Source organism: Molossus molossus, unplaced genomic scaffold (assembly GCF_014108415.1).
Source record: "Molossus molossus isolate mMolMol1 unplaced genomic scaffold, mMolMol1.p scaffold_m16_p_1, whole genome shotgun sequence".
NCBI lineage: Eukaryota > Metazoa > Chordata > Mammalia > Chiroptera > Molossidae > Molossus > Molossus molossus.
Window position 1 is genome coordinate 35,011,766 of NW_023425344.1, and position 24,873 is coordinate 35,036,638.

The 24,873-nt window shown below is 40.0% G+C and overlaps 1 protein-coding gene across 1 annotated transcript; it reads left to right on the forward strand.

The window, feature by feature from the left end:
- Nucleotides 1–714: 714 nt before the first annotated feature.
- On the forward strand, nucleotides 715–24,582 carry NIPAL1 (NIPA like domain containing 1). The gene is made up of 6 exons (XM_036246354.1): nucleotides 715–819; nucleotides 12,588–12,854; nucleotides 14,726–14,782; nucleotides 19,544–19,634; nucleotides 21,144–21,304; nucleotides 21,827–24,582. The coding sequence occupies exons 1-6, from the start codon at nucleotides 774–776 to the stop codon at nucleotides 22,459–22,461; spliced, it is 1,257 nt and encodes a 418-aa protein (XP_036102247.1). The 5' UTR covers nucleotides 715–773; the 3' UTR covers nucleotides 22,462–24,582.
- The last annotated feature ends 291 nt before the right edge of the window (nucleotides 24,583–24,873 follow it).

Consider the following 24,873-nt stretch of genomic DNA (forward strand, 5'->3'; position numbering starts at 1 on the left):
CTTTCTGCCTCTGATCCCTCATCTGTAAACTAGGGGTTAACAGACTATGTTGTGAGATATAATGAATTAATACATAGAAAGTGCCTACATGTGTATGGTAAAATAAGAATATCATAAATGTGAACTGTTATTATTTTGTAGGAATAAGTCGCGTCCATTTCAGCACTGCCTTTCTTTCAGGATTTATTGCAAATAACTATATGACTAAGGAAAAGGGGGGTGGAGGGTTGCGAGGTCGAAGCTGAAGGGCCTCGGAAGAAGCAGTTCTAAGCACCCATAACAAACTCGAGCGTGGTAAGCAGAGCAGAATCCCAGCGGCCAGCAACTTCCACCCAAAGCCGCTAACACAAGCGGCAGAGCGCTCAGAATCCAGCTGCAGGAGACCCTTCGATACGGGCGACCCCGAAGGGGACTTCACCACCGCCCATGTTCCATAAATTCCCCGAGAATTGGCTCCGCGGCGTCCGAGCTCCGAGAGACGCCTTTAACCTGCGAGGTGTGTCTGTGCTTCCCTGCGTCCAGCGGCCGTCAGAGGAGGTAGTTGGCGACCCTGCCCGTCACACAGGAGACCAAGAACGCCAACGCCGCCTTCCCAGCGATCGGGGGCGTGCCTCGAGCGGAGGCCTCCCTCATTGGCTGAGGCCGCCGGGGGGCGGGGTCAGCGCACACAGGTCTGAGACCGCGCTGCTCCGCGGCAACACCGGTTCTTGCGAAGGAGAAGCCCAGGTGGGTGAGGAGGGAGCGCCCGCCCCGGGAAGCCCTGTCTGAGGGCCATGGGGGGAGAGGTGAGGCTGCCGCCCGGAGAGCCCTGCCGAGAAGGTGAGTGTCTGACCCGAGCCGGGGGACCATCTGGGTGGCGCTGAGATCGGGTGGGCTGTCCTGGTTACTTGTCGGAGACGAGAGCGGGAGACACCTACTCTAGAACGCATTCATCACGCATTTATTCATTCAGTCATTCAGCCAGGCAACAACTATTTATTGGTGCCCACAAGATGCCAGCCTCTGTGGGAAAGCCTCCGTGGAACAAGAAATACGTGGCGCGCACTCTGGCCCGGAAGGCAGATCCATGTAAATTACATGTGCTGAGTCTCTGCCGGAGAAAGTCGGGATGCTGTGGGAAGACTCCCGAGTCTGTCTCGTCCGAGAAAGGCGCTTCCACTGACTCAGACTCGCTTCCAGAGTACGCAGTCGCCACCACCCAGTGGGCAGAGGGCGTGCCCCGGGACCGGCCAGAGTCCCGAGCTGCGCCCTGGGAGTCAGACTCTGTGGAAGGTCAGGCGCCCTGCACCGCGGGGGAGCGCTGGGCCCGCCTGGGCCGCCCACGTCTCTCTTTCTTCGAGATGAGAACGTCCCCTACCCCGCAAGTTTCACGTCTGACTCGTAGTGTAGTCACTTCTTGGCTGCTTAAAGCGAGAGCCCGACGGAAGAGGAGAGGGGGACGGGGCGCAGTCATCTGTAGGTGTGTCACTGCTTACTGGGCTGAGGTTTCAGCCCCTAAGACCCCTACGCACACACACACTTGACCGCGGGTATTTGCAACACCGCAGGCTTCCTGCTGTCTCCAGGAGCCTGTGAGCCCGAATAGAAGGAACCGGAGAAGGGATACTAGGTGTGGTGGATGACAGGAAGGGTGCTATCAACGGAAAACTGTGACAGTTTTCAGTTACAAAGACAAAGGCAATTTTTAATTTATTTGATGAGGATATAAAGACGGAGAGGACAGTGAGGGGCGTGACAATAACTATATACCTTTTCCAAAGTTGCTGGCAACTTCCCTGGTTTTCTCTCCTCTTGGTCCCTCCAGTTTATTCCTTGAAGTTGAGAGTTTTGTTTTGTTTTGTGGTGTGTGTGTGTGTGTGTGTGTTTTAGGCAGTGAACTAGTCAAAAGTCAAAAACTATGGCGAGATAGAAAAGGGACACAAAGAGAAAATGCCTGTACAATTCACAAACTCTTCAAAAGCTGAGATTTTGGAAGTGGTTACTAAGGCAGCTGGATCTAGATTTCCTAGATAGTAAGGTTGTGGGACCTTTGTCGAAATAATTCCTAATTCAGTGAGTTAGGCTGTTACTAACCCATCCACCCTTGTTTACCCAAGAATCTGTAAGGAGGGTGTGTGAGTTACACCAGTTTGTTTGAACTTCCTGATGTTTTTCCTGTTTGCTATTACATTTAATTCCAACAAGAAATATTCAAGCTTGGTGCTTAATACCTGTGATTAATTGTGGTAATTAATTGTGTGGGAGACTGGTGGGAAAGACTCAGAATCCACGTCAATAGTGGTGGGAAGACATTAGGCTTTGGCATGGGACAGTCTTCTCAGCTATGATGTAAGCCTCCTTGAGTCTTTCTTCATCTATACATTGGGAATGATACCTACAGTGTACAGTTGTGAGGAATAGAAGCAGGTGGGATTACAAATGAATCCTAACATTGGTAAAGGATCAGTTTTAACAAGAGTCCCATGTGCCAGGCATTGGCCTAGGGGCTAATACAGAGAAATTTGCAAGATACTCTGGTCCTAGACTTTAGGACCAGGTCTCCGCTCTTATGCAGCCTATCTAGATGACAGATAATATGCAAGAAATAAATGAACAGAAAAAGGCCAAGAGTGGCGAGTGTCATCCATAATGTATTGAGTTGGAATGTCCACACTGGGTACACAGGGAAAACTCCTTAGAGAATGTAACATGTAAACTGAGACCAAAATGACAAGGAGTCCATCATGAGATCTGAGGATAGAGCATTCCAGTTGTACTTCCATGCAGAAAAAGTTAACTCCATAGTTTGGTTTTTACTTTTAAAACTATAGAAGCTTCGAAAGGTCTTCTAATCTAAAATTATTGCAAAAAAATACATTTAAACACATATGAAGGTGCTTTTTAAATTTAGAATTTTTATATTATGTCACCTATTCTACAGATTTTAACTTGACTCCAATAGAGCTTTATTAAAATGAAAATATGACACAATGAAAATAGAATGTAAGAAATACACCCATCACCTGTGAAGCACCAACCACATGAAGAGTATGTACCGGGGGACACAAAGGACAGTGTAAGGAAGACAAACACATATATTCCAGTGCATCTTCTGAGAGTTCTGATCTGGCTTGGCAGTAGGGAGAGTTGGAGATGGAGAGGGATGCAGTGGTTTTCAAAGTGTTCTTTGAGTGAGCCACTTTCCCAGGGTGCAGCCAACAAGCAGAGTGAAAAATGACACAGGTGGTAGTTACAGCTGATGCAGCCTGTCTTTGTGGTTTAGAGAGGAGAAAATTAAGGAACTGTGCACTTCTTTGAGAACAGGCTGTATCTCTCATGTACTGATTAGGGCATGCCCCATTTTCATGTATATAATCTTAAATTTTCAAAGCAGGTTAACATAAAAATATATCAGTTTACCCTCACACATATCAAATTCTGTAAGTTTCATTATTTTTCTTCATTTATTTGTTTTTTTAATCCTCACTCGAGGATATTTTTTCACTTATCTTCAGACAGAGTGGGAGGGAGAGAAGCAGGGAGAGAAAGAGAGAGAGAGAGAGAGAGAGAGAGAGAGAGAGAGAAACATCAATGTGAGAGAGACACATTGATTGGCTGCCTCCAGCATGACCCTGACCAGGGCTGGGGACCAAACCACAACCGAGGTACATGCCCTTGACCAGAATCCAACCCAAGACTCCTTGGTCCACAGGCCGATGCTCTAACCGCTGAGCCAAACTGGCCAGGGCTATTTATTAATTTTTATTTTATTTTTTCCATAACCATTTATCCCCTCTATGCCCTCCTCCACCCCACCCCACACACCCACCCCACCCCAGAGCTGTCTACTTGCTCTCTATCTATGAGTCTGTCTCTGTTTTGCTTGGTAGTTTAGTTTGTACCATGTGATTTTATGTATATGTGAAATTCTGTGGGTTTTATTAAGTAGTCACTATATCCTTTTTACAGATATAGAAACCAAGGCCCAGAGAATTGAATAAGGTTTCATAATTAGTGGTCAAACTAAGCATAAAATTATTTGGGCCTTTATTTTTTCTGTAGGCCCCATTCTCTGGCCTCTTGGTTCAATGGTATACATTTAAATGATTCTGAGATTTTACTCTTTAAAAACATTCATATCATAAATATTTCTCAGAATTCTACCAAATGAACACAACTTTTATTATCAGGACAAAATGCATTTTCTGTGTAAAGTATAGCAGTTTATATGTAGAACTATAAAATATTTCCTCCAGATTTTTACTAGAAGTTTAAAAGCACAAATTGTTTTTCCAGCCTTCCATACATAGATTTCCTAAGTGCTGAAATTCAGAAGTGCTTAAAGGTAGTAAAAATTCTCCACTAAAGGTTATTTAGAAAACAATATGCTATTAATTGCTTAGTTTAATATTTAATATGAACTGTATCAAGGTTTAAAAACCTTCATATAAATGCATGCTTTTGAGATATTAGTCTTCAGGTTCTTTTTCTGCATCTTCAGTCTTTAATCATTTTATTATTTTAAGGAAATTTTATCTTAACAATTCAGTAACTTTGATAATATACAGATTATAAAGTGAAAACAGCAGTTTATGGAGAAAATCTGATGGTTAATTCTTAGACTCCTTGGCTTCCAAACACACTGATGGGAAGATCTTGTTTAGAAATACAGGTTTTTAACTTTTTAAAAAAATTAATAGTATCGTCTCAGTTTTATTTTGTTTCATTGAAATAATGGGCTTCCCCAGTCCTATCAGTTGATATGTAGATATGTCTATTATGACTTGATTTCTGAATTTGCTCAAAATTATTTCTCATTCTTATTCTGGTCCAAATTTGCTCTAAGTTATTTCTCATCCCTGTTCTGCTCCCCTTACCTGTTCATTTATTTGTTCTCTCACTAAAATTATCAGCTCTGTGAGAACAAAAACCTGTTCACCTAACTTGTTGATCACTATCTCGCCAGTTCCTAGAACAGGGCATGGCACACAGGAAGTGTTCAGTAAGAAGTTGCTAAGTGTTGAATAAATGAATACCTAACATAGTACTTGGGTGGTAGGTGTTCAACAACTATTTTGTTGAATGAATTAATGAAATAGCTATACAGATATACAATCAAGAAGTTTGTTTGGCAATGTTAAATAGGGCAATATGATGGGATTAGACTGAGAAGTTCCTTTAGATTGGGAAGGCAGAGAAGGTCAGAGGTAGCATTTTAAGAGAGAGCTCAGTGAAAAGGAGGAGCTAGCTATGCCAAGCCACTACTTCACTACTCAGGCTAAGTAAGGGTTATTTAAAAGTTTTAAGATGAGAAGGAACTTAACTTATGAAAGGAACAGGGATTAAAAAAAACACAAAACATAGTATGAAATGAGGTCTCAGAGATAGCTGGAGGCAGGATTCTGTAGAACCTTGTAAACTGTGGTGGGAATTTTGAATTTTTCTGAATGGGAAGGGAAGCCATTATAGAATTCAGGATGGAAAAATGACAAGATTGGACCTACTTATTTATTTATTTGTAAATCATTTTTTATTTTTCAATTAAAGTTGAAATAGAATATTATATTCACTTCAGGTGTACATTCCAGTGATTAGACATTATATAACTTACAAAGTGATCACCCCAGTAAGTCTCCCACCCACCTGACACTATACATTGTTATTGGTATATTATTGACTATATTCCCAATGCTGTACTTTGCATTCCCATGACTATTCTATAACTACCAATTTGTACTTCTTAATCTATTCACTTTTTTTACCCATCCCTCTAACCCCATCTCCCATCTGGCAACTGTCAAAATGTTCTCTGTATCTAAGAGTCAGTTTCTGTTCTGCTTCTTCATTTATTTTGACTTTTAGATTCAGTTGTGATAGAAATGTATTTCACTGTTCATATTTCTTTCTTTATTTTTCTTCTTTTTAAAGTAGACCCTTTAACATTTCATATAATATTGGTGTGGTGGTAATGAACTCCTTTAGCTTTTTCTTATCTGGGAAGCTCTTTAGCTGTCCGTCCACTCTAAATGAGAGCTTTGCTGGGTAGAGTAATCTTGGTTGTAGATACTTGCTTTTCATCACTTCAAATATTACTTGCAAATTTTTTCTGGCCTGCAAAGTTTCTGTTGAGAAATCACCTGACAGTCTTATAGGAGCTCCCTTGTAGGTAACTAACTGCTTTTCTCCTGCTGCTTTCAAGATTCTCTCTTTGCCTTTAAACATTTGCATATTAATTATGATGCATCTTGGTGGGGGCATCTTTGGGTTCATCTTGTTTGGGACTCTGTGCTTCCTACACTTGTATGTCTATTTCCTTCACCAGGTTAGGGAAGTTTTCTGTCATTATTTTTTTAAATAAGGTTTTGATTTCTTGCTCTTTCTCTTCTCATTTCGGCAAACCTGTGATGCAAATGTTTGTACTCTTGACGTTGTCCCAGAGGCTCCTTACATAATCTTTGTATTTTGGGATTCTTTTTTCTTTTTGCTGTTCTGATTTTCCTTATATTCCAAATCACTGATTTGATTCTCACTGTCATGTACTCTACTGCTGATTCCCTATAAATTATTCTTAATTTCAATTAGTGTTTTCTTCATTTCTGACTGGTTGTTCTATATGATTTCTATGTCCTTTTTCATGCTGTTGCCATTCACATTAAGTTTCTTGAGCATATGTTTTGAATTCTGTATCTGGTGGTTTGCTTGCCTCCATTTCATTTAGTTCTTTTTCTGGAAATTTCTTCCATTCTTTCATTTGGGACCTGTTTCTTTGTCTCCACAATTTGGCTGCTTCCCTGTGTTTGTTTCTATGTATTAAGTAGAGATGCTCAATCTCTTGGACTTGGTAGAATGGCCTTCTGTAGTAGTTGTCTTATAGGCCCAGTAGCAGAGCCTCCCCAGTCACCCGAGCTGGGCACTCCAGGTGTGCCCCTGTGTGGGCTATGTGCACTGTCCTGTTGTAGTTGAGCCTTGATTGCTGTTGGCATCACTGGGAGGGATTGACATTCAGGCCAATCAGTTGCGAGGACTGGCTGTGATGGCAGTGGAGGAGCTGCTGTGCAGTGCAGGACATGCTTCAGCGGGGATCTGGTGCTCACTGAGTCTTCCCATTGATTGTGTTGTTTGTGGAAGTGGTAGGATTGTAATCCGGCATTGTCTGAAGCTGTCCACTGAGTACACTGGCTCTGGGGCCTCCCAGGAGGTGCAAAGTCAGCCATCACCTGTGTCCTGCGTGGGGCTACCCACATAAGCTACAGAGCAATCTTCAGATAGCTGCTACTTTTGTTGGGCTTGGAGGTGCCCAGGAGAGGCCTAGCTGTGAACCAAGGTGGGCTGCCACTAGTGCTAGGTCTGGGGTCACTTAGCAAGAGGTATGGAGTACACAGAGACCAGATGCTGCTTGTCTGAGAGATTTTAGGAAAGTTCAAAGCATGACACAAGAGAGGGCAGTTGTATGGAAAAGCCACTGGAAACAACTTGGGTGGGCCCACAAGCTGGGTGGAGTGGGGTCACAGGGAATCATCAGAGCAGGGTGAAGAGTTTGAGCCAGGTTGATAGAGACTCAGTTATGGGGCCTGCCTATGTATAGAAGATATATATTAAGTTGAATCATATGAAGCTGCTATTTTTGTTGCATCAAAATCGTCAGGTATCAAGTACATACAGTTCAACATAATTGAGAAATTATCAGTGCTGTTTGTAATAGCAAATACAGTGTAAATTACCCAAATGGTCACCAAAAATTAATTGTGACATAGTCATACAGTGAGATTCTATAGAATAGTGGAGGGAAAAAACAAACCCTTCAGCCACATGCATCTACATCAATAAATCTCAAAAAAAAAAAGCCAATCACCAGAAAATACATACTGTATGATTATATTTTTATATGTGCAAAAACAGAAAAAATAAACAATTAATTTAAAGATATAATCATATAGGGGAAATTATTTTTAAGCAAAGGAATATTAAGCAGAAGATCAGGATGGTTGTTACCTGAGGGGTACTGTTTTACAATTAAACCTCGGCTCTCCACCATCTCCCATCTTGAACAATTCAGTTCTTGACCAAATTGTTCATGGGAAAAAATGTCTCCATTGTGAAATAAACCTTCCAGATTTTGACCTGACAACCCTTTCATGCTGATACCTCAGCATGACAAAAAGCATTTCTAAGGCAACAAAGAAAGGAGAAAATGCTTTTGTTGCTGGCAAAATCAACGATTAGCACAATTTTAAAACATAAAGCGGTCATCAAGAATGCTAATGTTGAAACAAAGGAAAAAATGAACACAGGGGACTACATCAAACTAAAAAGCTTCTGCACAGCAAAAGTAACAACCATCAAAATGGAAAGGGAACCCACTATGTGGGAGAGCATAATTGCTAATGATATATCAGATAAGGGGCTAATTTCCAAAATATATAGAGTACTCATACAACTCAACAAAAAGAAGACAAAGAACCCAATTAAAAAATGGGCTGAGGACCCAAACAGTTCCTCTCTAATAGGACATATAAATGGCTAAGAAACATATGAAGAAATGCTCAATGTCTCTAATCATCAGAGAGATGCAAATTAAAACTACTGTGAGGTATCACCTCACACCTGCCAGAATGGCTGCCATCAACAAGTCATCAAACAACAAGTGCTGGCGAGGGTGTGGAGAAAAGAGAACCCTAGTACACTGCTGGTGGGAATGCAGACTGGTACAGCCACTATAGAAAACAATATGGTGTTTCCTCAAAAAATTAAAAATTGATCTGCCATTTGAACCAGTGATCCCACTTCTGGGAATATAACCTAAGAAGCCTGAAACAACAGTCAGAAAGAATATATGCACCCCTATGTTCATAGCAGCACTGTTTACAGTTGCTAAGATCTGGAAACAGCCAAGTGTCCATCAATAGATGAGTGGATAAAAAAGCTGTGGTACATGTACACAATGGAATTCTATGAAGCTGTAAGAAAGAAAGATTGCTTATCCTTTGAGATGACATGGAGGGACCTGGAGAGTATTATGCTAAGCAAAATAAGCCAATCAGAGAAAGACAAATATCACATGATCTCACTTATTTGTGGATTATAATGAACCAAGCAAGCTGAGAAACAAAATAGACCCAGAGACATGGAAGTGGGGTGCGGACTGATAAACCTCAGAAGAGGTGGAAGTGGGGGAAGGGAGGAGATAAACCACAGAACTTATATGCATGTATGCGTAAACAAGAAGACAGACAGTAATGCTGGGGGGGTTGGGGATTGGGAGGAGGTTGCCAATGGGGGGAAAAAAGAGAAACATCTGTAACAAAAATGAACAAATAAATTTAAAAAAATGCTAATGCTGCCCTGCCGGTGTGGCTCAGTGGTTAAGCATCGACTCATACACCAAGAGGTCACCAGTTTGATTCCTGGTCAGGGCACATGCCCAGGTTGTGGGCCCAATCCCTGTGGGGGACATGCAGGAGGAGACCAATCGATGTTCTCTCTCATTGATGTTTCTGTCTCTTTCTCCCTCTCCCTTCCCCTCTCTCTAAAATCAATAAAGAAAAGCAAAAATTAAAAAATTAAAAAATGCGCCCTGGCCAGTTTGGCTCAGCGGTTAGAGCATTGGCCTGCGGTCCGGAGAGAGACCCGGGTTCGGTTCCCGCTAAGGGCATGTACTTCGGTTGCAGTTTGTCCCCGGCCCTGGTTGGTCGTGCGGGTGGCAGCCACTCGATGTGTCCCTTCACGTCGATGTTTCTCACTCTCTCTCCCTTCCTCTCTCTCCCTCCCACTCTATCTGTACAAAAAATGGAAAAATATCCTCGGGTGAGGATAAAAAATAAATAAATAAATAAAATAAAATTAAAAAATGCTAATGTTATTCAGGGTGTGAAAGTGCTCACAGAACGACAATCACAGGCAATTGACGAGGTAGAAAAATTGTTGTTAATTTGGATAAATGGAAACAGCAGGTAACAGCATTTCCGAGGCAGTGATATATGAAAAGGTCAAGATGCTGCGTGCTGACCTCCTGGAACGAGTTCTGGAAATGATTCCTTTAAGGCTAGTGCTGTTCAGTAAACTTACCAAGAGAAGTGTTTACTTATAGATTAAACGGTACATTAGATATGTACTGTATGTAAGAAAGGTTAAAACAGGGACTCATTTGTGGGTCCAGAATGGATTAATTCAATTTACATTATTTCTCATGGGAAAAAGTGATTCAATTTTTGAACAAATTGCTTCCAGAACAGCCTTCTGGAATGAACTAAGTTTGAGAACTGAGGTTCCACTGTATTTCTTGAATTGTGTGGTTGATTCATTGGTGTCTATTGAATTTTTATTTATAATTGGCACATATTACCTAAATATTAATTACTCAGTATTTACAAAAATAAGTAATAACAACATCAAAGAACTAATGTATGCTCCGTGCTGGCAGAAGTATAAATCAGTACTTTAGAGGGTTATTGACAGTGTCTTTTAAAATGAAAAATAATGAATGTAATACATTTCCTCTTTTGATGACGAATAAAGTTTGGATTAAATTCCCTGTATAACTTCTTTGCTCACATAAATCCTAAAAAGCCAGCTCTGATTTGGAGATCTCCAATTCCTCTGGAACACTCTGAAGTCCCTGCCCACTCGTCCTATTTCACCCTCCCTCCCTTTCTGTGCTACACTCCACACCCACCAACTCACCATCCACTCTCTCACTCCCTCCTTCAGTCACATCTGCTGTAGGCTCTCTCCTTAACATACACCCAAATATAAAATAATTTAAGTTCTAAGGTCAGTAACTAGACAAGATTTTTATTATTCGTCCTGCCATAAAACATGCAACATTAATGTCTGCCCCTTACAATGAGAACTTACAAAGTGCAACAAAGATTATTTGCTCTGCTTTAACACCCTCTGCCCCCACACCCCCTAAAATGTGGGAAACATTTTGCTGTGTCAACAGCTTAAAAAGAATATTGTTTCACTGGAATGAGATCTACCCACACACTGTTTTCTGAGGTGAAGTTTTGGAATTGTTATGTTACTGCATAGTAAGTGACGCTAATGCAGCCTGGAAAGTCAAGCACATGTTTTCTCAAGAATTAAGCCAATCCAAATTCTTACTATTAAAAATTACTTCCCATTTTTTGGGTTTAGATGACATGAATAGTGCCTAGAACAGGATTGCTAAGGGCTTGCTTGTTTGAAAATTTACTGCAATTCTTACTAAAATAACCTGGCTGAAAATTCATCAGTGATACAGAATATCCTTGAAGTAATACAATTCTTCTTGGAATATTTAGAAGTTTTGTCTCAGAATTTATCCTCTATCTCTGAATCAAAGTTGATTCATTTTCAAGTGGCAGAGATTTTGTTTTGTTTTAGTTTGTTATGCCTCTTAAGATTTTTGAAATGTAAAACTGATTTTTATTATTTTTATTTTTATTTTTTTAATTCTATTTTTGTTACAGACGTTTCTCCTTTTTTACCTCATTGACACCCTCCCCCCCCCCCCCCCCGCCTGGTCCCGGCTTTGTTGTCCATGTCCATTGGTTATGCATACAAGTTCTGTGGTTTAGCTCTTCCCTCCCTCCACCACCCCCTCTTCTGAGGGTTGTCAGTCTGTACCCTACTTCCATGTTTTTTCATTGAATTCTAAAATTGTACTTGATTCATTTTCCTTTGCCCTGTTTTTTGTTTTGTTTAATGGGAAAATATGTCTTTTAATGAAAAAAAAAAAGTTGAGAAGACAGTCAGAAAATCTAGTCACAATATTACCTGTTGACAGCTTTTCAAGTGGAGAACAGATTACAAAACGTTTGTAATATAGCATAAAATATTTTCATTTTGTGTTTTAGTGTTTGGCCCCCAAATTTCAAGGTACTTATATAATAATGGGTTTGGTTTAGTAGATTTACATGCTTATTTGAATCCTAGCCCCAAAAAGGCCTAGTGGTGGTTAATTCATTTTTCTCTTAGATTCTATTTTATTTAGGAGAAGGTGAGCTAGTAAACCTAAAAATTCGTTCTCTCCAAGGAAAGTAGTACAGAAAACAAAACCTACTTTTAAACACATTTTCTGAAGTGCACAATTCATACCCTACCAAATGTGTTAAATTTTTTGTCACGTGGTGATTTCTAGACCAATGGGGTTGCTGTGCCCTCTCCTTACATTCAGGTGTCACAGCTACTGCTTTCTAGGAAACAAGCTGATAACCTGAAGGAGCGCAGTGGATGTGGGGTGGGGTGGGGGGCTGTGATGAATTTCTGAGCACAGGCCAGATCTAAACAGCTACCTGCTGCTGGAAGCAGGTTACTATTTTTCTAGAACAAAAAGCCAACTGTTGCCAAGATTCTCCAATTTATAAGAGGAATTCAGACTTTCATGCACAATCTCTCATATTTAAATGATGACAACAAAACAGATTTAAAATTTTTTAAGGACCGGTGGGAGCCAAACTGAACATGTCCACAGGTCTGAGGACCACCTGCTGGGCACTTTTCTCCATGCAATAAAAAAAAGGTGTTTTAGTACCATCCACTCAAGTTTCTCTTTCTTGCCGAAGGGGAGTAAACATGAATGCATCTCCCTTTTGTTTGTTGACATTTCCTTCTTTCTTTTTTTCCAGGCTACGTACTGTCTTTGGTCTGTTCAAACTCCTCCCAGGCTTGGTGTGAGATCACAAATGTGTCACAGCTGCTGGCTTCTCCTATCCTCTACAAGGACCTGAATTCCAGCCTAACCAACTTGAGCATTTCTGCAAATGTAGAAAACAAATACAGTCTTTATGTGGGCCTGGTACTGGCAGTGAGTTCCAGTATTTTTATTGGCTCCAGCTTCATACTGAAAAAGAAGGGCCTCTTGCAACTGGCCAACAAGGGTTTTACTAGAGCTGGTAAGAAACGGATGCAACTAACGAATTCAAGTTTCTGACTACAGAAACAATCCTACTGTAAGGTCATAATGCTACTGTTTATTTCTCGTACCTTCTATCTCCATTCTTAGCAGTTCTTTTCTCAGAAGTTTCCAGAACTAAGCCAGCTATATCTCCTTTAGGGAAAGTCTAAAATTCTTGCTTCAAGAGGTTTAGAGTGTATTGTAGGCTCTTATCATAGCTTTATTCTGCAGTTTCAGGAGTCAAAGTCATCATGCTACGCTCCTGCTTGAAACACATCAGTGGCTTTCCTTTGCGCTCAGAATACAGTCAAACATCTTCCCACAGACTCTGACCTCCTGCGTGAATTGGTCCTTGCTGCCTTCCCAGCCTCATCTTCTGCTACGCTCCCAGTCACCTACTTTTCTCTAGTTCCTGGAATATACCAAGTTCTTCTCCATCTCAAGGTCTTTCCCCTTGGCCTGGAACTCTTTTCTCCCTGTTGGTCACTTGGCTGACTCATCCTTGAGATCTCAGTTTTAAATATCCTCACCCCAGTAGGGCCTTCCTTGACCATTCTCTCTGGGCAGGTCTCCCACACCAGCACGCTCTGTTATTCTCTTCCCTGCATAATGCTTCCTTCATTTTACCTAGAACAACTTGTCATTGTACATTCATTGTTTGTTTACTTGTTTCCAATGGGTTTGCTTATTTATTGATAGTAGATTCACAAAAACAGGAGCCTTCCCTAGCATAGTATTTGCCACCCAGTAAATATTTGTTAAATCAAATGCATAGCAATAGAATTAGGTTGCTATTAATACTGACATTTCACATGCTGAATAGCTCTGTTTGACTATCCTTCATTAACCATGACTTTCATATTCTTGATAACCATGTTATCAAGAATATTGTAACAGAGCCAAATATTATTCTAAAGTTCATTTGGAAAAAGAAATGACTACAAGTTGTACAAACAAGTTTATAAAAGAGTGCTATTGGGGGGAGATTTACATCATCAGAAAATAAAACATGCTGTAATTCTACCTTAATTAAAAAAGACAAAATAATAAAAGATAATTAAAAATTTATAAGGGGACCCGAGTACATACAACAATTTAATATATGATTATTTTTTTATCCTCACTCGAGGACATTTTTGCATTTATCTTCAGATAGAGTAGGAGGGAGAGAGGGAGGAAGGAAGAGAGAGAAACGTCGAAGTGAGAGAGACACATCAACTGGTTGCCAACCACACAACCCCAACCAGGGCCAGGGAGGAACCACAACCAAGGTACGTGCCCTTAGTGGGAACCAAACCCAGACTCTCTGGTCCACAGGCCGATGCTCTAACCACTGAGAAAACCGGCCAGGGCTAATATATGATTTTTTAAAGTGGCATTTCAACCCACTGGAGAAAGAATTTATTATTCAGTCAAAAGTATTGAGACAATTGGCAAAAATTAGAGAAGAAAAATATGAAAGTTGTACTTTATACCATTCATCAAATTAATTCTATACAGTTTAGAGTTCAACTTAAAATGAAATCTTAAGGAAAAAACTAAAAGAAGGCCTTTCTAAGCATAAAGATAATAGAATAAACTATTCTATATAAAAGAAGAGATTATATTATCTGGATTGACCAAAAAAAATCTATATGAAAACACCTTTAACTAAACACTAAACTAAAAAGGAAATGATCTGGTAAAATATTTCAAAATATAATAGAATATGTTAGATCTTTGGAAATGGCTAAGTAAATAATCTATAAGACTAGATATACTAAGTTGACCTTAATTCTTGCCTTTTCCATATTTTAATACCTAAAAGTCAATTCTCCAAACCTTCTTCTTTTACTTTAGAACTTAATTTTAATTTTTCTAATTCCCTAGGTCAAGGTGGACATTCTTACCTCAAGGAATGGCTCTGGTGGGCAGGATTACTTTCAAGTAAGTCCTTAATGCTGAAAATAGTGTTTGCTTGTAAAATGATAAATAAATTACATGGAATTGTCCAAAATTGACTAATTTAGCTTCCTGGTAAGGATGGCATTTAAGTCTAGAAACTTATTTTGCCAGTATAACATATTGTCTTATATATAAAATAAGTCATATGGCCCAGCCGGTGTGGCTCAGTGGTAGAGGGCAACCCATGCACCAAGAGGCCGCTGGTTTGATTTCCAGTCAAGGCACATGCCCAGGTTGTGGGCCTGATCCCCAGTGGGGGGCATGCAGGAGGCGGCCAGTTGATGTTCTCTCTCATCAATGTTTCTCTCTCTCTCCCTCTCCCTTCCTCTCTCTCTAAAATCAGTAAAGGAAAAAAAATAATAAAATAAGTCATGTATTTAGAATTCATTTTTACCCTCCTTCCCTACCCCCATATTCTCAAGACTGTCTTGGAATACAAAGGAAAAAGTGAACGTTTGAGATACTATATTTTATCACAAACTTCTCTTATTCCATTCTCCATTACAATAGAAGAAAGTGCATTCCCTCCACATTTTCCAAGCTCTGAATTTGAATCTGGGACTATGCTAGTTGCATGTTTTCTAAGAAATGGGTACATTCTCCTGGCCAGGACCGAAACACGAATAAATTCAAGTCTCCTCTGGCTGCTTAGCACTGAACAAATAGAGCAGCGATTTTCAACCAGTGTGGTGCAGGAATTTTTAAAACATGCAATACCTGACTTGAGTCAGGGGCGCTGACCTCTTTTCCCTTAGAGTTGTCAAATAAAAAGTGACAACAGCCAATACAACAATAGCTGTCTGGTATGAATGAATCAAAATTATACCTATTTTTTCTATCAGATCGGCAAAATGTATAACATTGTTTTTGGTGTGCTGCAGAATTTTAGTAATTAGCTTATGTGTGCCATGAGATGAGAAAGGTTGAAAATCACTGAACTAGAGAAGAGAAGGTTGTCAGCACTCACCTTCCTCCTACACTTGCTCTGAGGATTGAATGGGACTGTAGGTTGTAAAAGCTTTTTCTAAATGCTAAGGTGATGTCCAAACAGAAGGCACTAACTTCCTCGGGCCCTTCTGCAGATTTCTACCTCCTTTCTAACTCCTATGAACTTTCTTAAATCCCAAACCTAAAACTTCCAAAGAAAGGACCTCGTGCATTGTAGTTTCACGCTACTGGTTAGCCATCTCCCTTTGCAGTCAGAAGCCTTAAAACTTCCATTATTTTCCCATACCACTGCAGTATTTGTGAGATCCTGTTATAAGAATTGGAGCCCTGGCTGGTTTGGCTCAGCAGTTAGAGTGTCAACCCACAGACCAGAGAGGCCCAGGTTTGGTTCCTGCTAACAGCACGTACCTCAGTTGCAGTTTGTCCCCAGCCCCAGGGCTGTGTGGGTGGCAGCCACTCGATGTGTCTCTCTCACATCAGTGTTTCTCTCTTTCTCTTCCTCCCTCACTCCCTTCCACTCTATCTGAAGATAAATGCAAAAATGTCCTCGGGCGAGGATTTAAAAAACAGAATTAGAATACTTTTCTTTAACAAATGGTGGAATCTAAAAAGATGATGAATACAAATAACTTAAATTTGTACAGCCTTTTATTTTCCTGGAAAGTCATCTATAAAGATAAAAATATAAAATATTCAAGAAAGCTTAATATTCTTAGAAAACTGCCATTGCTCTTCTTATAAGAGCAGTCTCCTAATTGTTTCTGTTTGTCTTATGGTGTTTTCCTAAAGCTAAGTACTCCTGCACATTTGGCTGGGGATGTGGGGTGGGGGCACAGCAACCAGAGGGAAAAAGGAACAGTGTGCAGATCTGGTATCTTTTATCGGTGTCAGAGCTTTCTCTGTACAAGTTTGTTTATCATCATTTGCCAGCGTGAAATACTATGTTCTGTGGGCAAGTGTTCAGTGTTGACCCATGAGAATAATCTCAGGGGCCCAGCTCCTTGAGGAATTTTCTCTCATTCTAGAAGATATTTGCATCACAACAGCTCCTGGAAGTTTAGAGTTGCTCAGATAAGAAAGGGATTGCTGGAGTATACTGTTATGACTTTTTTTTTTTTTTTTATCTTTATTGTTGAATATATTACAGATGTTCCTCATATTTCCCCCATTGACACCCTCCTCTCCACTCCCGCCCCCCTTCCACCTTTTCCTACACTGTTGTCTGTGTCCATTGGTTATGTATATATGCATTTAAGTTCTTTGGTTTATTTCTTCCCACTCCCCAACCCCATTCCCTCTGAGGTTTGTCAGTCTAGCAACCAATTTGTACTTCTTTATCCCTTCACCTTTTTCACCCATTCTCCCAACCCCCCTCCTATCTGGCAACCAACAAAATGTTCTCTGTATCTATGAGAATGTTTCTGTTCTGCCTGTTCATTTTGTTTGTAGATTCAATTGTCGATAGATATGTATTCATTGCCATTTTGTTTGTTCATATATTTTATCTTTTTCTTCAAAAAGACCTTCATCATTTCATATAATAACGTTTGGTGATGATGAACTCCTTTAACTTTTTCTTGTCTGGGAAAGTCTTTATATGGCCATCGATTCTAAATGACAGCTTTGCAGGATAGAGTAATCTTGGTTGTAGGTTTTGCTTTTCATCACTCTGAATATTTCTTGCCACTCCCTTCTGTCCTGCAAAGTTTCTTTTGAGAAATCAGCTGATAGTCTTATGAGAATTCCCTTCTCTCTCTTTGTCTTGAACCTTTTGCATTTTGATGATGATGTGTCTTGGTGTGGGCCTCTTGGGGGTCATCTTGTTTGGGACTCTCTGTGCTTCCTGGGTGTGTATGTCTGTTTCCTTCATCAAGTTAAGGAAGTTTTCTGCCATTATTGTTTCAAATGGGTTTTCGATTTCTTGTTCTCTCTCTTCTCCCTCTGGCACCCCCAAGATGCGAATGTTGGCACGCCTGAAGTTGTCCCAGAGGCTCCTTATACTATCCTCATTTTTTTTGGATTCTTTTTTCTTTTTGCTGTTCTGATTGGGTGTTTTTTGCTTCCTTATATTCCAAATCGATAGTTTGCTTCCGGCTTTACGTACTCTACTATTGAATCTGTGTAAATTATTCTTTATTTCAGTTAGTGCCTCCTTCATTTCTGACTGTGCATCCTTCATTTCTGACTGGTCCTTTTTTATGCTCTTGAGGCCCTCACTAAGTTCACTGAGCTTCTCACTAAGTTTATTGAGCATCCTTATAAGAAGTATTTTGAACTCAGCATTTGTTAGGTTGCTTATCCCCATTTCCCTTAGTTCTTTTCCTGGGATTTTGTTTTGTTCTTTCATTTGGGACCTGTTTCCTTGTCTCCTCATTTTGGCTGCCTCCCTGTGTTTGTTTCTGTGTATTACTTAACGAGTGGTATGGGGCTATCTGAGACCAGATGCTGCTTGTTTGAAAGAATTTAGGAAAACCTGAAGCAGGATCCAATACAGGCCAATCCTATTATAAGCAATTGGCAACAGCTTGGGTGGGCCTGAAAGTTGGGTGGGGCGGGGCCTCAGGGAGTCACCAGGGCGGGGTAACCAGTATGAGCCAGGTTGCTGGAGTCCCAGATATGGCAGCTGTCTGCCACCCCAGGGAAGGGCTCACCAAAGGAACAAAGACCTCTGACAGCACGTTTGTCCCAGAGAAAGCCCACTCTCCAGCCCTCGCTCCAGTGCCAAACAGCTCAGTTCTTCCCTGTATGTCTCTGGCACCCTTCGGGTCGCCTCCCTCCATGCTTAGAGGGAGAGAGTCCGATAAGTCCGTGTGCAGGCCCTTTAAGGAGCTGCCTGGGGCTCCAGCTGCTTCAGCCTCCCTGAGCCTCAGTTCCTGCTGGTTTTTCCAGCCAGAAGTTATGGGGATTCTCTTCCTGGCACTGGAACCCTGAGCGGGGCACCTGGTGTGGGACAGGGACCCCTCAGTCCTCAGGAAGGACCTTCCCAGCTGAGGTATCCTTCTGATTTTTATCCACCACACGTGGGTGTGGGACCAGCCCTCCACCTCCGCCCCTCCTACCAGTCTCCATGCTGCTGCTGCTTTAATTCCATAGTTGTAGGACTTCCATTCAGCTTGATTTCAGGCAGTTTTGAATGATGGTTGTTCTGTAGTTTAGTTGTAACTTTGATGTGGTTGTGGGAGGACGCGGTACCACGTTTACCTACACTGCCATCTTGACCAGAAGACCCTTGTTATAACTTTAAAACAACTGCTTGGATCTCCCTGCACTGCAAAGATAGTGTTACATGCTTGTAGGTTATCTGCAATTCAGAGATGCCTGATTACATGGGCCTAGGGTGGGCATATCAGACTCTACCCTGCCTAGGCAGTAGACCTCTACAAGGCATTCCAATTTTACAAGTCAGTTTATTGTTAATTTGCATAACAGTAGGTATTCTCAAGTAAACAGAACAATTCTCTGTTTACTCCAAAGCTCCCTCTACTAGATTTCATCAGGGTGACCACATATGTTTCTGGTACTGAAATAACTAAAATCGTCATTGAAAGTCATTTAAAATGTGTATCCGTCACCACTTTTTGTGTTAGTTGAGCTTGTATCACCAGGTAATTACAATTCATCTGCATCCCTAATACCAACCTCCCTCCTGCCTCCCTAAAAGAAGTTAATTATTCCTTTTCGCTCAATATGTCAGTGTCTTTAGAGTCACAGTCTACTGCTCTTGTATGTACCATCTGTTTCCCTCTTCTGACAAATAAGTCCATCTTTATCATAATGCCACTGCTTGCTTTCCAGTGGGAGCAGGAGAGACTGCGAACTTCGCAGCTTATGCTTTTGCACCGGCCACGTTGGTCACGCCGCTGGGCGCTCTGAGTGTTCTCATCAGGTACGTGAGCAATAAAGAGCTTGGCTTCTGTAGGGGTTTTAAAACCACGATAAACTTAACCCCATAAGAAATACATTGCTAAATTTAAAAATCACAAATATAGTTTGAGAAGACTGCACAATAAGTCATAGTAGAAATAGGAAATAGATTGCCTTATTGTTATTTAGAAAACCTATAAGAGAGTGAGCCTGGTTTCCTGCTAACATAAAGTAATTATGTGTTCTATTTGTGATGATTCAGCAAAGTCTAGCAGATCATTTTTCTCTCTCACCTGAACACATTGCCATAGCCTTTCAAATCCTCTCTGTTGTCATAGTGGTTAATGATCATTGCTGTTAGAAGACTTTTTAAAAGCATAGTGTTTGAGTTAAATTTCAACTCTTACTAAAAGTCTTGCATCATCTGCTGGATAGTTCGATTTGGAGATCTCTTCATTTTTTGTTTTTTAATACTGGAAACTGGAATAATTTCCCATTCATAGATCATACTGGATCTAATATTTCTGAGTTGGTCTTTATTATGATCCCAAGTGAATGTGTTCAATGAGCCCATGAACTCTTACTTTGTAGCTAAGCAACTGTTTTATTTGTTGTCTTTTTCTTTTCCTTTTATCTCCACTCATTATCAACCCTTGGTAGAAAGATTATGACTGTGCCTACCCACTTCTCTTCACCTTCTTTGTAGGATTGTTTTGAGAATTCAATGAGTCAATACACATAAAGCATTGGAACACTGTCTACACAATGAATAATAGCTGTTAGTAGTAGCAGTGTTTTTACTGAGGCTGCAGTCCTCACAAGTGGCCACATGAGGGCGGCACTTGGAAAGCGCCTGGTAATTGACCAGTCTTGGGTGCAAATGGGTACTGGTAATGCCCTGGTGGGAATGCCAGAGCATTAGGGGGAGGAGGCTGGTGTGTAGGAGCCACAGCATAATAGTGGTGAAGCAGTAGGATGGCATAGTCTGGTGTCCATGGTGGTGCCAATCTGGAACTACCTGAGGCCATGGCAACCAAAATAGTGGGAGTATTGTATAGGTGAAAGTATCAAGGTAGAAGCAGCTGGTAAGGAAACATTTCAATATTTTGACAACCCATATGATTATACTTCTGTGTATTAGCTAAATATCAGCCCTGAGCAGAATAATTCTTGGAGCATATATCGTTCTTTGAAGTTTTCATGAGCATGCATACTCTAAATGTATCATGCCATTAAGATGTAAAAATGGAGAACTTGACAATGAATTGTGAGGGCCCTCTTTAGAAGGTCATGGGAAATTTAGAGGTGTGTAGAAGGTCTATTTTAACTCTTTAGATAAAAAAAGAAATTAAGCAGATTTGATTGATCATCATTTTTGAGTTTTAAACTAGTCAGGGTTTTCAGTGTCATGTAGCACATTCAAATCAGTTGACTGGGATACAGAGAGGCTTGTACCACAGTGTGCCTTCTGAGCTGCTGTGGAGTCAAAAGGTAATTTAACAAGAGTGATTTATTTTTCTTCTCCCAACAGTGCAATATTGTCTTCCTATTTCTTAAATGAGCACTTGAACATTCATGGGAAAATAGGCTGCATATTAAGTATATTGGGATCAACGGTGATGGTCATCCATGCCCCGCAAGAAGAGGAAGTCACATCTTTGCATGAAATGGAAGTGAAATTGAGAGACCCAGGTCTGTGATTCAATCAAAAGAAACACTTACTCAAATTCTGTTCCACTTTCTCTCTTCATCAAATGAATTTGTAATAGTATTGTAATAGGGTTCCTATAAGCCAAGTCGTGGGTTGTGACACACAGTAAGATTTCACTGAGTATTACTGTCTTCTGAAAAGGTGATACAACTTATGTTTTGTCTATACTTCCCCTCTACACAATGAAAGGAAGACATAGGGAGAGGAGAGGCAAAAGACTTATGCTCCAAACCAAATTTGGCCACTTTCTTCCTCTGAAAATAAGAAGTCAATCAGACAATATCGACCATGCCTCACAGGGTTCTCTGTGAGGTTCAAATGATATGTTTGGGGAAGTCCATTGTAAAATATCGAGAGCTATGCAGTAAAGTGTTGTTATTTTCATTTCATCTCACTTTTTTTTCTGTAACACCTGTGCTCCTAAACTCATGACTAATAAGACTTCACAAAGACATGATCCTCTGAGCATTTTCTGAAGTCTACTTCTTTTCTCTTCCTAACAGGATTCATTTCCTTTGCCGTGATCATAACTGTGATCGCCTTGGTACTGATTTTGATCGTGGCTCCCAAGAAAGGACAGACCAACATCCTGGTGTACATTTCAATCTGTTCGTTGATTGGAGCGTTTTCCGTTTCTTCTGTGAAGGGCCTGGGAATTGCCATTAAGGAACTGTTGGAATGGAAGCCGGTTTACAAGAATCCCCTGGTCTTCATTTTGCTGGCTGTACTTGTCCTTTCAGTGACGACACAGATTAACTATCTCAACAAGGCACTGGACACCTTTAATACATCTCTTGTGACTCCCATTTACTACGTGTTCTTTACATCCATGGTAGTGACTTGCTCTGCCATCTTATTTCAAGAATGGTATGGCATGAAAGCTGGAGATATCATCGGAACCTTGAGTGGATTCTTCACCATTATCAATGGCATCTTCCTTCTACATGCTTTTAAAAATACTGACATTACCTGGAGTGACCTGGCATCCACTACTCAGAAAGAAGTCCCCTCTCTGAATGGCAATGAAGATAAGTATGTCTTACTAGAGAATATAGAATGTTCAACCTCTGGATACGAGGAAGACATTACTTTGTTTAGCAGGACTAGTATGAATGAGCAAAACCTCTATAAACCCTGAACTTGAACCAATAAGAGACACATGGAGAGGAAAAGGAACACCTGATTCTTGGAAGAACTGTTAGGAAAGCTGACATTTTTAAAGTTCTAACTAATAATTTAGATGTGAGGCCAAATAAAAAAAATGCTTTCATGTTTTGGCCATCACATTTGAAAATCAAGATCTTGATCACCCTCCAGAAGACTTCTGCTGTTTCTCATTTCTGCAAACTTGAAATAGTCCCTAAGCAGAGAAGTCAGAGTAATCTCTTTCTTCTGGCCACAGTATAGTTGGCCCTGCCAAGTGGCTCTTCATTTCATTGGCTGCTGTTCTTAGTCTCACAGTAATTCATAGACTTAACTGTGTGTTGATAAGCAGAGTATCAATCATTCTCTGATGAGTCATAGTTTCAAAGTATTGAAACTAAGAAGTGAGATCACTGATGTTTTACCTCCCCTTCCACAAGTTATCTAAAATAGATAGCTGAAGGGTAGAGTGTTAAAGAGAAAAATAGGTCTGCTCTGGAAATCTGTTCCTTGTGTGTTAGAATGTAAAGACATATGCGTCCATGAAGAACTTATGAATTGTAATCGTAGTTTATTGGCATATCATAGAAGTTTATTACCAATTAAAAAGGGGACAGTGGAGGAGGGAAATATTTTATACCTTAGGTAAATGAAACAATTTTCTTTTTACTAAAATAAACACAAATTATTGTGTTCATGAGTTCTTTTATCTCAAATCTGAATAACATAAGACAAAATTGAGTTTCTGGAGAAGTCCAAATGAATTCAATTTTGGAATTTCTTGTATTCATTTTGTTCCTTTATTTTATTATTATCCCAAAGGTTGTTTTTCTTATTGACGTGGAGATTCTTGTAAGGTAATTACTACATTCTTTTAGGATTATATTGTACACTTCAGTTTTTCTCAAATGTTTAATTCCCAAAGGGTGGGTTTTTCACAAACTGTTTGGAAACAAACAAAAAAATCTTTTTTAAAAACCTAAATGAGTTATCATAATTGTTCTCTTGAAATTTGTCACTTTCAAGCTTAATGAGAAAATTATAATTAGTTACAAACCTTTTTGAAAATATACATATACTACCACAATAAGTGGTAGATTGTCTTTTTATGTTGAATTTCACCCTGATCACGTTTTCTGTACATTGAATTGATAAGTATTTTGGAAAAATAAGACAAGGAGTTGATTTCCTGGAAAACAAAATATTACGACCTCAGGGACTGCTACCAGAAAATACACTTTGTGTATTAAAACTTACATAAAATGTTCCTGTCTCCAAGGGCACAGCAGGAATAACACTTTTGGTGGTCTTTCATGTTTATGAACAGATTTCTCATCACTCATTGATTTAATGGAAAAGGAGAAATTAGCTGTCTTCTAAACTTATTTCTCTCAAAACAAAACAGAAATCCTAACCAAAAAAAAATTGTGACAATCCAAAAAACAAACAAAACAGAAACCCTTTTGGTTAACTGGACTTTTCTGTTCTAACATCAAATGTCTGTAGTTTTGTTTGACTGTAATCCAGCTCAAGTCTGTCCTGGGTAATAATAGTAAATTCTGTTATTCAGAATTCTACCACACTGATGTTAGCATCTCCCAAGTTTTCCTGAACTGGGGCTGATTTCCCAGTGATGACCTGAGGTGGCCGCCAAGTCCTAACGTGCTGTTAGTCTCTTCAGCATAGTTTAGTGTTGAGTGCAATTCAGTATATTCCAGATTTTTGAAAACTGATGATCCATGGAAGATACATGGGTTGATGCTTCAGGTCAAATATGTATTTACTCTGTTGACTGCTGTTTTACTTTATTGTATGTCAGATATATAAGCTATGAATACAAATCTGTAGGAAAAGGTCATATTTGAAAAATGTAGACATTCTTCTAAAGTTTATCTTTTTCCTTTTGAAAATTGTATTTGTTTCTCCAGAACACCTTCTTAGTGAGGAAATCGATGGCATCCAAACTGAGGCTGTGAACTTTCGTGTCAGACATTTCTTAAATGTCCTCCTTTGCCCTTGGTGTATTGGGTCCATGTCGAAGGTTCTTGGAACACAAGAACCATGTGTACCCTGGGTTGGAAAATAAACTGGTGTTGACACATATGCCCAGGAGAAAGACTGAAAAAAATTTAATGAGTTGAAATATGTTGAAATATGTTGAGAAACAATGAAATATTTGAAATACTCTAAAAAATCCCTGGTGAGCATATGAATTGAAAAACCAAAATGTTATTGCAATCCTCAAACTCAGAATAATTTTTTCCAAATAGGAATATATTGTCTAAGGAGGAATAAAATGCTGGATCCCTATTTTCAGACTAACCACATTAGTCTTAACTGGTAGTTTCACATATGTGTATATTTTCATATATACTCTTTCTTTAACTCACCTAGATGATATCTGAAA

What these genes read in the sequence shown, in the direction of transcription:
- NIPAL1 (XM_036246354.1), top strand. Translation starts at nt 774, where the DNA reads ATGGGGGGAGAGGTGAGGCTGCCGCCCGGAGAGCCCTGCCGAGAAG. An exon ending in CGGAGAGCCCTGCCGAGAAG is followed by an intron (nt 820 to 12,587) that starts GTGAGTGTCTGA and finishes CTTTTTTTCCAG; the next exon opens with GCTACGTACTGTCTTTGGTC. An exon ending in GCTCTGAGTGTTCTCATCAG is followed by an intron (nt 19,635 to 21,143) that starts GTACGTGAGCAA and finishes TTCTCCCAACAG; the next exon opens with TGCAATATTGTCTTCCTATT.